Source organism: Euprymna scolopes, chromosome 3 (assembly GCF_053919585.1).
Source record: "Euprymna scolopes isolate OS-2025 chromosome 3, ASM5391958v1, whole genome shotgun sequence".
NCBI classification, from domain to species: Eukaryota; Metazoa; Mollusca; class Cephalopoda; order Sepiida; family Sepiolidae; genus Euprymna; species Euprymna scolopes.
The window spans coordinates 26,524,299-26,540,157 of NC_136484.1; the positions used below are offsets into that span (position 1 = coordinate 26,524,299).

Below are 15,859 nucleotides of genomic sequence, written 5' to 3' on the forward strand. Positions count from 1 at the left end.
AGATTAAAAAGAAAACGTTCCACGGGAGTACACGTGGTTAAATAGGACTGTCAGATTAATCTAACTGTAACCATCTACTGTGTTGAAAAAAAATAAAATAATAAAAAGAAAAGAAAATCCTATGCAATTTTTGAATTAAAAATAAATATGTTTATATTAACAGAAGTTTGAAATATTTTTCTCTTTCTAACAAATAATCCAAGAACAAAAATTAAGTACTTAAGCCACGGGCCATTTAGTTAAGTTCAGCGAGGCTTAAAGGTAGATAAGGAAAACGTGATGAAAATTGCTTACTCTGGTAAAATTTTACTTGGACAAAGTGGGGCGGGGGCATATCTTTTAAATAAAACTTTTGTTTTATTTTTTAGTTCTTTTTTATTCAGTTGAAAATTTTTATATTCGACCATGGGCGAGGAATAGAATGGTGGGTTGGGGTTTATTTATCATTGTTTTCCGTCTGGAGGTGGTACGAAGTAGGATCCAGCTCGCTGAAAATTGTGCACTCTGGATGCCTGGGTCAAACCGCCTCAAACGACTGAAAATGGAATAATTATTTTCGGAGGAGGCAATGCCTGGCACGATGGTCTCTTAAAACTGAATAGAAAAATGCTCCATTACGGCAGAACTGACAGGGTTGATGTAGTGTGTAGTAGTTGTCGTGGTAAGATCAGGAACACCCTCCCTTGTTGAAGGCTATTTACTACTTTGTCCTGGTTATTAGATTAATCTGTCTCAACATCCCGAAAAGAAACTTTATTTATAAACATAAAAAAATAATTTAAAAAAACGGATATAAAATCTCAGAAAAATGTTATTTTGAGCAAAACAAAATAATAAATAAAATAATTATATTGACGGCCATTGAGTTCCCGTTCGCAACTCACACGAGAAGAACGAGGTTTTGCCAACTGGCCGATCATGTGACCACTTTTTTGCGCATGCGCTTAACCTCCTTCTATAATGGCGACATGTGCGCTGACGGGAGACTTTAGTAACTATACGACGCCATTGAGCTGAGTGGCTTTAGTAGACCGAAAGCTTTTGTGTGGCGGCCACAAATTAGTAGTCGCCTCGTAGACCATTACTTCAGTGGTCGCTGTTGTTATTTCCAATTTTAATTCAGACTTTGTAACAACAGAAGAGGAAGTCTACTAAAAAAAAAATTAACACTCAATATAAGAAACTTTTTTTTTCTTTTTTTTTTTTTTTAGCCATCATCGTGGCGTCTACTCGCTAAACGTTCTATCATGGCTAAACATATATGAGAAAACGGCTGAGAATGCACCAGCATTTATTTCGATTATACTCGATGGATATTTTGGATAACTAAGGGATACCTGGATTTTTTTTTCTACATCGAAGCATTTCCCTGACTGAAAAACAATATTTTAACGAACCTTCTACTAAACTTGGATTTGGAAGAAAGAAAAAAGAAAAAACAGGCATCACCCGATCGGAGGATCTTATATATTTTTAATATTACGAACTTGAGTTCTTATATTTTATTAGCACATTTATATTAATTGTGGCTTAATTTTAATTTACTTTATTTTAAAAAGTATTTGGAAAAAAAAAAAGAATCCATTTTAATATTTCCTCGTTAGTCAAGTCAACTCTGGTTCAATATGGCGACAAAAGTCTCCTCTCAGACAACAACAACAACTACGACTGCCTCGACGGTAGCGGTTTCTACGGACTGCAATAGCCAGCAAAAAGGCATTAATGACCAATTAGTCTCTAAAAAATCAAAAAGCGAAAATAGCAGCCCGACACTTCAGGTTTCAAATAATAATAATACCAATGGTAATAATGCCAGTCCAGAAGATAAGAAGCTCGCCAAGGTGGACTCTAAGCAGCCACAAACGTCGACACGTGTCGTCGAAACGAAAATGTTCGACAACAAGACATACGTCGAGGCACCCTTACCAAAACACAATCCATGGAATAAAGGCAAAGGTGGGAATAATAAACAGCCTACACCCACACCAGTGGGTAAGTAAATTTATTTCCCTTTTTTTTTTTTTTTTTTTTTTTTTTTTTTTTTTTTTGCAATCTGTACTGTACACTTGTCCATATGTTATCTCTTAAATTATATCCAAGTCACGGAACTTTAATATTCCATACGCGTGATTTCAACTAAAGTATATTAATTGTACCTATTTACTATGCCTCCCCACGGGACAGTTAGACAGACACCAGGGTCGTTTTTTTAACGTGGAGAAAGGTACAAAAATAAAAATTCTCAGTCGTGAAGGATTTCTCCTCCACCGAAAGAGAACAAGAAATAGAAATGCAGCATCTGAAGAACAGATACTACACTTTGATCTTGTCCCGAAAAAATTTTAAAGTTGTATTCAACTTTTTTTCTTTTTTTTTTTTTTTAATTACTACTGAGCATTTTAAATTTTAACTTCCTCCCCCACCCCGCCCCCGATTAATTATGGAAGCATTCTAATAACCCAATTTAAACTATTTAATTACTGAATTAGCAATAAACAATTGTTTATGAAAATAGACTTTTAGGTGGCCCCAAAATCTCTTTCAGGTCAAGCTAGTCTTCCATGCTGGATAATACCACGTGTTATCACACCCAATTTTAAGACTTGCCTTATTGCTCCTAAGTGTTAAATATCAACAGATATAGTTTTAATTATTGAATTAGCATTTTAATTGGTCTTTCAGATAAACTAGCTTTCGTTTTAATTTTTTATTTTAATTGCATTTAAGTTTTACTAATCCTAGTGCTCTGCGCTTGCAGTTGAGAATTGTAGCGAATTTACATCACTTATTTGATATATAATCATATAATACCCATAGTTCCATTGAAAATGGAGTACTAGTGCACTTATTGATCTGTGCTGAAATAATGTCATTATTTAAAAAGCCATTCTTAACATGGGGAGGGTGTTTTGTACCTATTCTATACTTTAACCTTACAATTGAATAAAAAAACAAAACTTTAAACTTGGTAAATACGACTTAAAAATTAGCGCGGATCAGTAAGTGCACTAGCACCGAAAATAGAAGTGAGAATTTCCAAGGTCAGATGTCATTTGCTGAAATTATTTTAATAGACGATCATTTTTTTTTTTATTACAACTTGTCTTCCCAGAATCCATCTTAGCAAACAACTGCTTTTCCTCCCTTGCCTAAAAGCCTAAAAAGGAAAACTATTTGAAGAATTTTACTTTTAGTCTTCACTTCAAGTCTTCAATTGTTCAATTAACTACCATTGAAGCTCTTTAACTCATTTTTAGTCACTTAGCAGGTTTTTTTTTTTTTTTTTTTTTTTTTTTTTACAGCATGAGTAGACTGTTGAATGAATTTGAGCTGACTTCTAAAGGTGAACTTTTATATTGGCTGGTAGTTTTTTTTTTTTATATTAACCATAAATATAACCAAAGCCCTCCTTATTTACATCTAAAGGTATCTTTACCAAATGGCTGTATTCTTAGAATTGAAAAAAAATCTATTTGGTTCCAAATTTTAATTCATTCATGCTTTTTAAAGTCGTTACACTAAACTGACCCAATTCACCTGGAATGTATATACGTAGTATGAAAAGCGACATGTGATCAATCTAATATTTTCAAATTCATTTACGTATTGTTAAAATACTTTAAAAAATGTATAGAAAGACTGGATAAATTAATTGCTTATAGACTTGGTTTTATGTTAAATTATTTTACCATTTGGCATTTCTTAGAAATTGTTTTTGAAAACCTATTCAGCGTTTGATTTCATCCCCCCTTTCCTCCCCTACTATACGATTGGACACGTGTGCATTAGTTTTATGCTGACAAAATAACTCGTGCTACAAGTATATTCTTGTCTTTTCCTTTTGTTTTTAACGATGTTTTACCTTTTTATTTTTATTTTTATTTTTTGTATATTGAAAATTCCTGCGTCTTTAAAAAGATTACGCAAACGCTGTTCTAATCTTAATTTAATGAATAGTTTTACAATTTAATTTAACTGATGCAATACTATCACACTTTTGGGTTTATGAAATCCACCTCATTCCCGGGTCACTTCCGAGTGACCTTGTCAGACAAGACTAACTGTAAACCACTCTACTCTTTTTTGTCTTTTCAAAGATTCCATTCACTTTTTCTTATTTGTTTTCCTCCACTCTAGAACACGGTGTATTTCAAAATTTATTTTATCCCTTAGTGTTTTTCTTTTAAACAAATATTCGACAAATTACGCCGTTCTGTTTGCTTTTTTTTTTTTTTTTTTTTTTTTTTTTTTTTTTTTTTTTGCAAGGGGAGAAAATTATCATTTTCTGTTAAATAAAAACTGAAATACCTAAAAGTAGTTTTTAGTTTTTTTTCTTTACTTTATGTAAAAATTAACACTTATTCCAATCAAACAACCTTTTTTGGGGTTTGTATTACTGTACACATAGATTCGAAAAAGTTGTCAAAAAACAAATATATAACAAATAAATGTTATTAAAGGCAAGATAAGTTACTTTTCTACCAAACTGGATACATTTTTCGTGTTTTTATTCAATGTAACGTTTATTCAGCTCGAAAACCATAGTGTTTACCGATGTATTGGAACATTCAAGATGGCGTCTGATTCTCTCTTTAACACGGTAAGTTTAGGAAAAGGTGTTAAAAATAAAAACCTGTTAAAAACTCGCTCAATATATGTTACCGTGACATAGGTTGACATATATTCGGCGGGTTTTTAATAGTATTTTGCATAGTTTTTTTTTTATTTTTTATTTATAACACCTTTTCCCAAACTTACGGTGTTAAAGAGGGTGTGAGACGCCATCTTGAATTTTCCAATACATCGGTAAACACTGTTTTTCGAGTTGAATAAATGTTACACTGAATAAAAACACAAATATATCCAGTTAGGTAGAAAAGTAACTTATCTTGCCTTTGATAACATTTGTCATATATTTGTTTTTTGATAACTTTTTCGAATCTGTGTACATTAATACAAACCCCTTTTTTCCCCTTTTTTTTTATTAAAAAGGGGATGCGTTGCGTGAAAAATTTTTCTCTTGTTCTGGAAGATTACCATGTTACTTTTGTCTAAACTTAATTCGAAAAATGACTTGGTCAGTTTTAAAATTCATTATTTTCAAAGACGGTAAATGTAAAGAATTACTCCACCCTCGAAAAATCCTTTTAAATTACTACTCTTATAGGGTTTAGGGGTCGCTGAGAACAAAAACATTACGGCAAACGAGTAGTTTCCAAGATATGAATAAATGTTACTTTTAAAAAAGTGGGGAATCACTTTTCTATAATTTAACGTAAAATGAGCACCCACTTTATGGCCAACATTTTTTTTTTTTTTTTTTTTTCGTTGTTGGTGGGGGTGGGAGTGCTTTCTTTCCACCCTCGGAAAATTCTTTAAAATTCCAAGAAACAAGTAGTTTCCAAGGTATGAAGAAATGCACTCACTTTTTTTTTGGGGGGGGGGGGCTGCCGGTTTGTTTTTCGTTCTTTTTTGGAGGGGGATATTCAATTATAGAACTTGTATAGTTTTAACAGGTACTTATGCAGTTTAATTAATCGTTTTAAGTAAGTAACGCGCCGACATTATCCGAGCAGAACTGTTTATTTTACAAAAAGTCTGTTTACATTTGATGGGAGGGGAGTGGTGTTGTGGCGGCCACAACACCCCGCCTCCCACCAAATGTAAACAGAATTTTTGTAAAATATTAAACAGGTCTTCTCTTCTGCTCCAAACAAACCTAAAAAAAAAAAAAAAAAAAAAAAAAAAATGACCATACAGTGAGTTCATTTCTTCATATCTTGGAAACTACTTGTTTCTTGGAATTTTAACCGTTAGTGGTAATTTTAAAGGGTGGAAAGAAAGCCCCCTCCCACTACCACCATGAAAAAAATAGTGGCCACAAAGTGGGTGCTCATTTTACGTTAAATTATTATGGCGAAGTGATCCCCCACTTTTTAAAAAGTAAGTTTTCTTCATATCTTGGAAACTACTCGTTTGCCGTAATTTTAAACGTTATTTTCCTTTTCAGCGACCCCGAAAACCTAGACGAGTGGTAATTTTAAAGGGATTTTCGAGGGTGGAGTAATTCTTATTTACCTCAACCCCCCCCCCCCCCACTTCTATTTATAGAAAACAAATGGCTGATATCTTTGTGAACCTTTGAATTTTGAACTGGCAAAAACAAAACAAAGTTAAACTTTATTCAAAATGTAAATAAATGTAATTTTCTCGTGCGCCACTAACAAAACCTAAAAAGCAACATGAACTCTAGGTACCTCCAAACTTGTGTACTACGTCATCATTTTAAACAAAACACGTCCTCCGTTCGAGTGTTTATTGTAATTTCTATGGAAGAGCATTAGCACTATAAAATTCATTTGCAAATAACGTTATTTTACTATCGTTATTTTAGAACGGTAAAATAAGTGCATACACTGTATAAGTTCACAAAAAAAATTCTCATATTACGAAAAACTAGTCCGTGTTGGGGATTTGAAGATATAAGAAAAAAGCTCGCAAAGAATTCAAAATTTATTCATTAAACGATAAATTTATCAGAAATTACTGAATAAAAAATTAAAAAAAAAAAAAAAAAATAATATAAGACTTTTTTGTAAAGCAAATAGATTTTTAATAACGGACTAGACAGACGATAAAATTTTAACCTGTTCTGTTGATACATGTATCCACAAAGGCTTGCCCTTTACAGACTTCCGTATATTTTTGAAAAAAAGCGCAAACGTTGATTTCAACCTGTCATTTTAAATCAAATCGAAACGAATTTTTTTTTTCTTTTGCAATGTTGATTATCTCGAGTCATGAATATATTTAATATTGGAAACCTGTTATATAAAAAATCGGTTTAAACTTCATATCGCGTAATTGAATTTAATATCATTTAAAGCTTTTTAAAAGTTATTTTTTAGAATTCGGTTTTGTTGTAATTCAAATTGTTACCGAGAAAAAAAAATCAAGAAAAATTGTTCATTTTATTTTTTTGTAACATATTAATGATTTTATGTCCAATTTTATTTACAACTTTGAGGTAAGTGAAAAAAATGATGGGGATTTTATACATATATAACTATTTATTTGATCTTTCCAGCTTTAAAAAATGTTGAAATTTTTATCGACTTACAGTTACATTTATTTTCAGTTTTCGTAACATGAAATGGAGGTAGAACACCTATAAAAAAATCCTCTAATATATTTAACGAAACCTACTTTTAATATATAAGTTTATTTAATAATGAATAAGTATCGAAAATTTCAGGTAAATATGACTATTTGATTTTTGCTAGATTTTTAAAACATAGGACCTATGATAGGTGTCAACAACGGCTTAAAACACGTTACTACATAGGAATGTTGTTTTAATGCGTCGATAATGTAAACACGATTTGTCTCGCATTTTCATTATTTTTGTAAGCTATGAAAAAAATATGGTGCTTCTACACTTTATTGCCGAAATTGGAGACGCCATTTTTTTTCACGCACTTGCTATACAAATCTAGGGGAGACATCATTATATGGCGGAACGATTGCTTCCGGAAAGGGAAAGAATAAATTTACCAAAATTAACATTTATTACTTCCAGAAACTTGGAAAACCGATATTACTGGAGAAAATTAATCTTGACAATTCAAAAAAAATGTTTAAAATTATTTATTCGTTCGAAAAAAAAAAAAATTTTTTTTTTTAAATACACACGCACAAACGAAAAAATAAACAAACAAAAAAACTAATGTTTTGGTCTTCAAATGGCGCTCGCCCAGTTTAAACTATTATGAATATGTCATTTCAATTTTCTGTTTTTAATAATAATTATTAAAAAAAAATTTCCAATGAAAAACTTTCCCATTCTCCGAAACATTTCCAATTAAACAATTACGGATATGTTCTCTTTCACTTTATTTACTTTTAAAGCAACATTGGACTTTTATAAAATAGTTTTTTTTTTTTTTTCCGAACAAATGATTTAAAACATTTTTTTTTTTTTTTTTTTTTTAATTGTCAAGATTAATTTTCTCCAGTAATATCGGTTTACCAAGTTTCTGGAAGTAATAAATGATAATTTTAGTTTACGTTAACGTTTCCGGAAGTAATAACTGTTAATTTTAGTAAATTTATTATTTCCCTTTCCGGAAGCAATCGTTCGGCCATAATGTCTCCCCTAGCAAGTGCGTGAAAAAACAAAAACAAAAAAAACGGCGTCTCCAATTTCGGCAATAAAGGGTAGAAGCACCAAAAATATTAGTTTATTTTAAGCTTCTTTTAAATAGTAAAAAAAAGAGGGTTTGTATTACTGTACACATAGATTCGAAAAAGTTGTCAAAAAACAAATATAACAAATAAATGTTATCAAAGGCAAGATAAGTTACTTTTCTACCTAACCGGATATATTTTTTGTGTTTTTTATTCAATATAACATTTATTCAGCTCGAAAAACAGTGTTTACCGATGTATTGGAAAATTCAAGATGGCGTCTCACACCCTCTTTAACACCGTAAGTTTGGGAAAAGGTGTTATAAATAAAAAAACTAGAAGGAATACTATTAAAAACCCGCCGAATATATGTCAACCTATGTCACGGTAACATATATTGAGCGAGTTTTTAACAGTATTTTAACCGGTTTTTATTTTTAACACCTTTTCCCAAACTTACCGTGTTAAAGAGAGAATCAGACGCCATCTTGAATGTTCCAATACATCGGTAAACACTATGGTTTTCGAGCTGAATAAACATGTTACATTGAATAAAAACACGAAAAATATATCCAGTTTGGTATAAAAGTAACTTATCTTGCCTTTGATAACATTTATTTGTTATATATTTGTTTTTTGACAACTTTTTCGAATCTGTGTGTACAGTAATACAAACCCCAAAAAAGTTACGATGATAAATTAGTTACATCGTGTTACATACAGGGAGGGGAGTTAAAACTGGCGGACGTTGGAGGTACCTACAGACCACTTTTTTTTTTTTTTTTTTTCTTCTTCTTCTAACTCTACAGGCTTATACTACCTTTATTTAAAACTTGTACAAATGTACGTTCGCTTGCCTTTGGTAACATTAATTTTTTGCGAATATGGAAAGTCACGAAATTGAATTGACTAGAAAACGGTTTCGTTTCTTTGTAAACAAATCCTAATTTTTTAAACGATATTATGCCTTTTAGAAAACGGTTTTTGTGCTTTAAAACTCTTTAATTTTGGAAGCTATTCCCATTTTAGGTAACCTTAATTAAACGTTAGTTTTTACTTTTAAACTCCTTTTTAAAAAAGTAAAAACTAATTATAAAAACTAAGTTATTTATCAAAACTTAGTTAAAAAATACTGTAACAAATTTCGGCTTTCATTAAGTTCCGTCTGTTTGACATTCTCCGTCAGCTGATCTAATGTATATATGGATGCCCTGGAAAAGTTACTTCTGATTAATGTTTACCAGTTTTAAAATATGCAAAATAACTTGGGTGTTTTTCAGAATAAGAAAATATTTTAAAACTGAACATTAATAAAAATTTACTTTTTTAGGGCATTTATATATATCAGATGAGCTGACGAGGAATGTCAAAGGTGAGCCCAAATTGAAAATTGTATGTTTATGAATAGATTTTGTAAACAAGTTTCAATAAAGTTCAAATGTTTCTTTAGTGCTTACTGCTTTTTCGGAATAAGATCGAAAATGGGAATATTGAACTCGAACCAATGGTATCTGTTTGTTTTGAAACTAGTTAAATATCCAAAAATTACAAAAAAAAAAAAAAAAAATTAAAAAATAATTATTAATGACAATAGCTGACGGCTTTGTTCGACTTCAGTTTGTGATTGTTTACAAAGGATTTACTTCAGTTTTGTGCGAACCCTTATACATATTCTGAAAAGGTCAGGATTTAAAAAAAAAAAAATGCTGTTTTGAAAAACGGTCAAGATCGTTTTTATTTTTAAATTGGTAAACATTAATCAGAAGGGACTTTTTCAAAGCATTTAACGTGAAACGGAACTGTCCTCGCGAAATGGAAGTGAATCCTATGCAACCATTTAGTAAACAGCCTGAACTTAAACGAAACCAAGAAATTGCACGAAGTCAAGGGAGGTAACTGCAGTCCGTCTTTATGGCATCTCAATGGATCGTGAAGTCGTGATAGTAAATGTAAAAAAAAAAAAAAAAATATCAAAGGCAAAATAAGTTGCTCTTCTACCTAGCGGGATAAGTTTTGAGTGTTTGTACTTTAAAACATTTTACTTTACACCCACCCAATAAATGTCACGGTAATATTTATTTAGTGGGTTTCTACAAGTATTTTGTTTCATTTTTATTTTTAAGTTCAAATAATCTCAAGAGTCAAATTGCGGCTATTTTTGTTCTCCTGTAACGCTACTTGTTTTTCGAACCGAATAAACATTTTGAAGTAAAAAAAATACTAAAAATTTATCCAGTTATACCTGATCTTGCCTTTGTTTAACCACTTTTCGTACCTGACATGACAATTAAGTAGATGACTTTAATTTTGCAGCTTTTGATTTTTCGTTCTTATTTCAATTTTGTGCTAATGTCTTGAAGATAATTTACCTATTAAAAAAATATTATCAAAATTCTTAACATTTTTCTTTCTAATTTCAGAATTAGAACCAAAGATAAAAGGTACGTGAAAGATTTTTTAATTATTTGGCGCACGTCACACGTGTACTGTATGAGTCATACTCTAAAATGTTTGTCCCCCTCCTTGTTTTTATTTATCGTAAATAGTAAGACCTTTTGGTCATTTCAATTTTGTAAGTTTTAATGATGCAAGTTTAAAGTTGGTTAAACTTATTAAAAGAAAAAAATGCATAATCTTTGTACGTACTGAATGAAAATGTCATATTCCGAAAATCACGTAAATTGATCAAGTAATTTAAAAACATTTAAGAAAATAAAATTTTACGGTTTATTTTATTTATTTTTTTTTCCTCCCCTTTTAGGAGTTAAGGGGGGGGGGTAACCGGTGATGATTTTTAAAGATAGTGGACCGAGACACAATATATTCGCTTTGTCTTTTTTTTTTTTTTTTTTTTTTTTTTTTAAACTACTTTATCAATTTACGTTATTTTTAGAATATAAAAGAATATAACAATTTCGTTCTATGACAGTACGTACATTAAAAAATTTTCAGTTATTATTTAGATTGAACTTTGAAGTTGCATCATTTTAACTTTAAAATTATTTACGGACAAAAACATTTTTTTAGTTTGTTCAAGCTGGGATGGGGCATCCTACCTACCGGATGCAAAACACTCACCTCACCTACTAACTCAGATATTCCAAACGAGAGATCTTTTTAAGATTCTTTATGTGCAGTAGTAGCAGTGTCAGAAATTTCGTGAAAATAGTGAATAATTCCACCCCATCTTTCCAAGCTTATAACTCCTCGAAAAATGTAATTCAAGCCCTAATTTTTTTTTTCAATTAAAGGAGTAAGGACCAAGGTTTTATTTAAAAAAAAAAACAAAAACAAAACAATGTGTTTTTTTTTTTTAAAAAGGTTTTAAACTTCGGACTTTACAGGTAAATTTCTAAAAAACTGATTTTTTTTTTGTTTTAAATTTGAATATATTATTTATTGACCATTTCTCTTCAATTTGTGATATATAAAACTATTAAACATAAATTAATTATTTACTTTTTAATAGACATTTCAAAATGAGAGGCGTAAATTATTCGACCCCCTATCTTTCTAAGCTTATAACTCCTCGAAAAATGTAATTCAAGCCCTAATTTTTTTTTCAATTAAAGGAGCAAGGACCAAGGTTTCATTAAAAAAAAAAAAAAAAAAAGACAAAGAAAAAATGTGTTCTTATAAAATAAGGTTTTAAACTTCGGACTTTACAGGTAAATTTCTAAAAAACTGATTTTTTTTTTTGTTTTAAATTTGAATATATTATTTATTGACCTTTTCTCTTCAATTTGTGATATATAAACCTATTAAACATAAATTATTTACTTTTTAAGAGAAAGTTGAAAATGGGGGGGGGGGCGTGAATTTAAAAAAAACGTTTGTCTAAAATATTATATTCGGTTTATTGGAAAGAACATAAAATTTCACATTGACCCTGAAAATATCGTAAAAATAGAATCAATAGAAAAATTTTGATAGATTTTTAAAATTTAAAAATATTGAGTTTAAAAATTGAAAAATATTGAGTTCGGAAAATTCATTACTGTTTAAAAAAAAAATAAAAATATTTTTATTACTTTTAAAACAACTGTAATAGTTTATTTTGGAAGTATAATCCATAAAGAAAATAAATAACCCACTTTTAACAGAGAAATTACGAGATTTTTATATTGTATTCGCAGTTTCGTGTTAGGGGTGTCAAAAATTCCTACAAAAATTCTGATACTGCTAGTGCAGTAGTAGCAATGTCAGAAATTTCGTGAAAATAGTGAATAATTCCACCCCATCTTTCCAAGCTTATAACTCCTCGAAAAATGTAATTCAAGCCCTAATTTTTTTTTTTTTCAATTAAAGGAGCAAGGACCAAGGTTTTATTAAAAAAAAAAAACAATGTGTTTTTTTTTTTTTTTTTTTTTTTTTTTTTTTAAAAGGTTTTAAACTTCGGACTTTACAGGTAAATTTCTAAAAAAAAAGCGATTTGTTTTTTTGTTTTAAATTTGAATATATTATTTATTGACCTTTTCTCTTCAATTTGTGATATATAAAACTCCACGACATAAATTATTTACTTTTTAATAGACATTTCAAAATGAGAGGCGTGAATTATTCGACCCCCTATCTTTCTAAGCTTATAACTCCTCGAAAAATGTAATTCAAGCCCTAATTTTTTTTTCAATTAAAGGAGCAAGGACCAAGGTTTCATTAAAAAAAAAAAAAGACAAAAAAGAAACAATGTGTTCTTATAAAATAAGGTTTTAAACTTCGGACTTTACAGGTAAATTTCTAAAAAAGCGATTTTTTTTTTTTGTTTTAAATTTGAATATATTATTTATTGACCTTTTCTCTTCAATTTGTGATATATAAAACTCCACGACATAAATTATTTACTTTTTAAGAGAAAGTTGAAAATGGGTGACACTTGGGGGGGGCGTGAATTTAAAAAAAAACGTTTGTCTAAAATATTATATTCGGTTTATTGGAAAGAACATAAAATTTCACATTGACCCTGAAAATATCGTAAAAATAGAATCAATAGAAAAATTTTGATAGATTTTTAAAATTTAAAAATATTGAGTTTAAAAATTGAAAAATATTGAGTTCGGAAAATTCATTACTGTTTTAAAAAAAAAAAAAAATATTTTTATTACTTTTAAAACAACTGTAATAGTTTATTTTGGAAGTATAATCCATAAAGAAAATAAATAACCCACTTTTAACAGAAATTACGAGATTTTTATATTGTATTCGCAGTTTCGTGTTAGGGGTGTCAAAAATTCCTACAAAAATTCTGATACTGCTAGTGCAGTAGTTGTTTGTGTTTTAACTTTAAAACGTCTTGTAGTTTAATACACTACTGTCAACTAGGCGCATCAGAATTTTTGAGACGAAACTGCGAATAAAATATTAAAAAAAACATCTTTTTCCTTTAAAAGTGGGTTGTTTTTCTTTATGGATTATACTTCCAAAATGAACTAAAGTTGTATAAAAAGTAAGAAATATTTTATTTTTTAAAAAAACTAATGAAATCAATTGAATTTTACGAGCTAAGTATTTTTAAACTTTAAAAATCTCAATTTTTCTATTGATTCAATTTTACGATATTTTCAGTGTCAATGTGAAATGTTCTTTCCAATAAACCGAATATAATTTCGACAAACGTTTTTTTTTTTTTTTTAATTCACGTCCCCCATTTTGAAATGTCTATTAAAAAGTAAATAATTAATTTACGCACCAAAGTTTTATATATCACAAATTGAAAAGATCAATCAATAATATATTCAAATTTATAAGTGTATTTTTTTTTTTTTTTTTTTTTTTTTTTTTAGAAATTTACCTGTAAAGTCCGAAGTTTAAAACTTTTTTTTTTTTTTTTTTTTTTTTTTTTTTTTGAAAAAAAATTAGGGTTTGAATTACATTTTTCAAGTAGTTATTAGCTTGGAAAGACGGGTCGAATTATTCAATATATTTCATGCATTTGTAAGGTTAGTTTCTGACACATCTAAATGTCAACTGAAAAAAGTGTCTAACATTAGTCGATCATGTAGCCTCCTATAATCTCTCAAATTGAATGGAATCAAACCTTATAACTAAGATGAATCTTACAAAAATCCAATGTTCCTCCAAAATATATTATTACTAGTATTTTTCTGAAATTGTTTCTATTTACTCGTCTCCCCCGCAAGAATAATTAGATGCAAGGTTTGTTTTAATGTATGGTGACACTCCGGATTGGAGGGGAAAAAAAACATTCCCATTGTAACGGAGCAGAACAGGGCAAATGGTGAAATTCATGTGGGGAAACAGATTGCGATAAATTATTACATTCCTTTTGGAATTAACATCTATTTTTACATATGAAATCTGAAGAAAAAAACCATAAACGAATCGGTATGCTAGTATTTTCAAGATGTCAGCATGTGCCGTAATCTAGAAAATATGTTCATTATATGAGCATATTTACTAAAAAGTATTGTTTCAGATGCTAACCTCAAAATTTGCATAGAACACTTATTACATTTTAGTCCTTGTTCAAAGACCAGATTAATCTTCTAAACTGGAAATGTTTATTGAAACAATTATGAAAAAGCTGTTAATCATAGGTATGGGCAAAAATGGGGGACAGTTTTGAAAGCTGATATATCATAATTTTTTGTAGGTTTCCGACTACTTTTTGATTGTATTTGAAAGATTAGAGACTAAAGTTAATTTCCTAGATGAAAAAAATATTGGTACACGTAAAAAAAAAGTTACGAAAAATGTTTTCACGGCGAGCTAACTAATTCAGCTAAATTTTGAAGTTAAATAAATTCATTGTAAAAATCCTCTAAAAGATATTAATTTTCTGGGTCTATTTCAAAGATAATTAGTAAGTAAAGTCCTAAGATATTGAATTAAGTAAAAAAAAAAAAAAAACACCTTTGTGCAAAAATAACTTAATTAGCCCTCAAAAAGCAAGTAATTTACCATTCGCCAAAAATGCAAACTAAAATTTTGTAAACGATTATAAGGAGGCCCAAAATTTCGGCCAATCAAAACGGTTTCAAAATGAAGTCATGATAGTAAAATGAAGTAGGGTTGTCAGATTTCCCCCCCCCCCAAACGTGCATCCATACATTCATATTCTGAACGTTTGTATCATTTTTAATTTATTTTTTATGTTCGTTTTAAAATTTTTTAATTGTTTGATATTAAAGTTCTTACGCCGAAAGTTTCACAGTATTGCAAGCAAGGAAATTATTAAAATCATGCATATAAAAATTATGCGAAATGTGTAATTTAAAAAAAAAGGTAGAAATATTTTTGTAATTTTTGTGTGAAAATTTAAATAAACAATGCTTAATTTAATGATATCGGTAGTTCGAGAAATTCATTTTTCTTAGTTATCATTCATTAATACAGACTTTAGGGGCTTTTTTTCACAATGTTCCTGTAAAAACTTTTTTATTGTTACAAATTACGATGCTTTATTTATATAAAAAAAGCAAAAATAAATTCTTGCGTTTTTTTTTATTTACTACTGAAAACCATAATTTTAGTAAAGGTATTTTTTGTTTAAATAAAATAAATTTCCACTCAGATTTAAATAAAAATATTTCATTCATTATATTCTGATCATTATTTGATAAATACTGAAAATTTCATTAAAATTGGTTAATTTCCTGATTTTTGGTGAATTTTTAAGAGGTCAAAATGTTTATACAATTTTGAGCATCGGCAT

General features: G+C 29.3%; 1 protein-coding gene across 4 annotated transcripts in view; it reads left to right on the plus strand.

The window, feature by feature from the left end:
- The first annotated feature begins 886 nt into the window (after nt 1-886).
- The window catches only part of LOC145254222 (la-related protein 1-like), a 93,579-nt gene continuing 78,606 nt past the window's right edge, over nt 887-15,859 (plus strand). For 3 of the 4 annotated variants that reach the window (XM_080113006.1, XM_080113007.1, XM_080113009.1), the window contains exons 1-2: nt 927-1,992; nt 10,608-10,628. In XM_080113006.1, coding sequence (XP_079969132.1) covers nt 1,626-1,992; nt 10,608-10,628 — 388 coding nt within the window. In that variant the 5' untranslated portion in view covers nt 927-1,625. Of the gene's footprint in view, nt 1,993-10,607; nt 10,629-15,859 lie in introns of all 4 variants that reach the window. The other variant, XM_080113008.1, reaches the window with a different exon arrangement.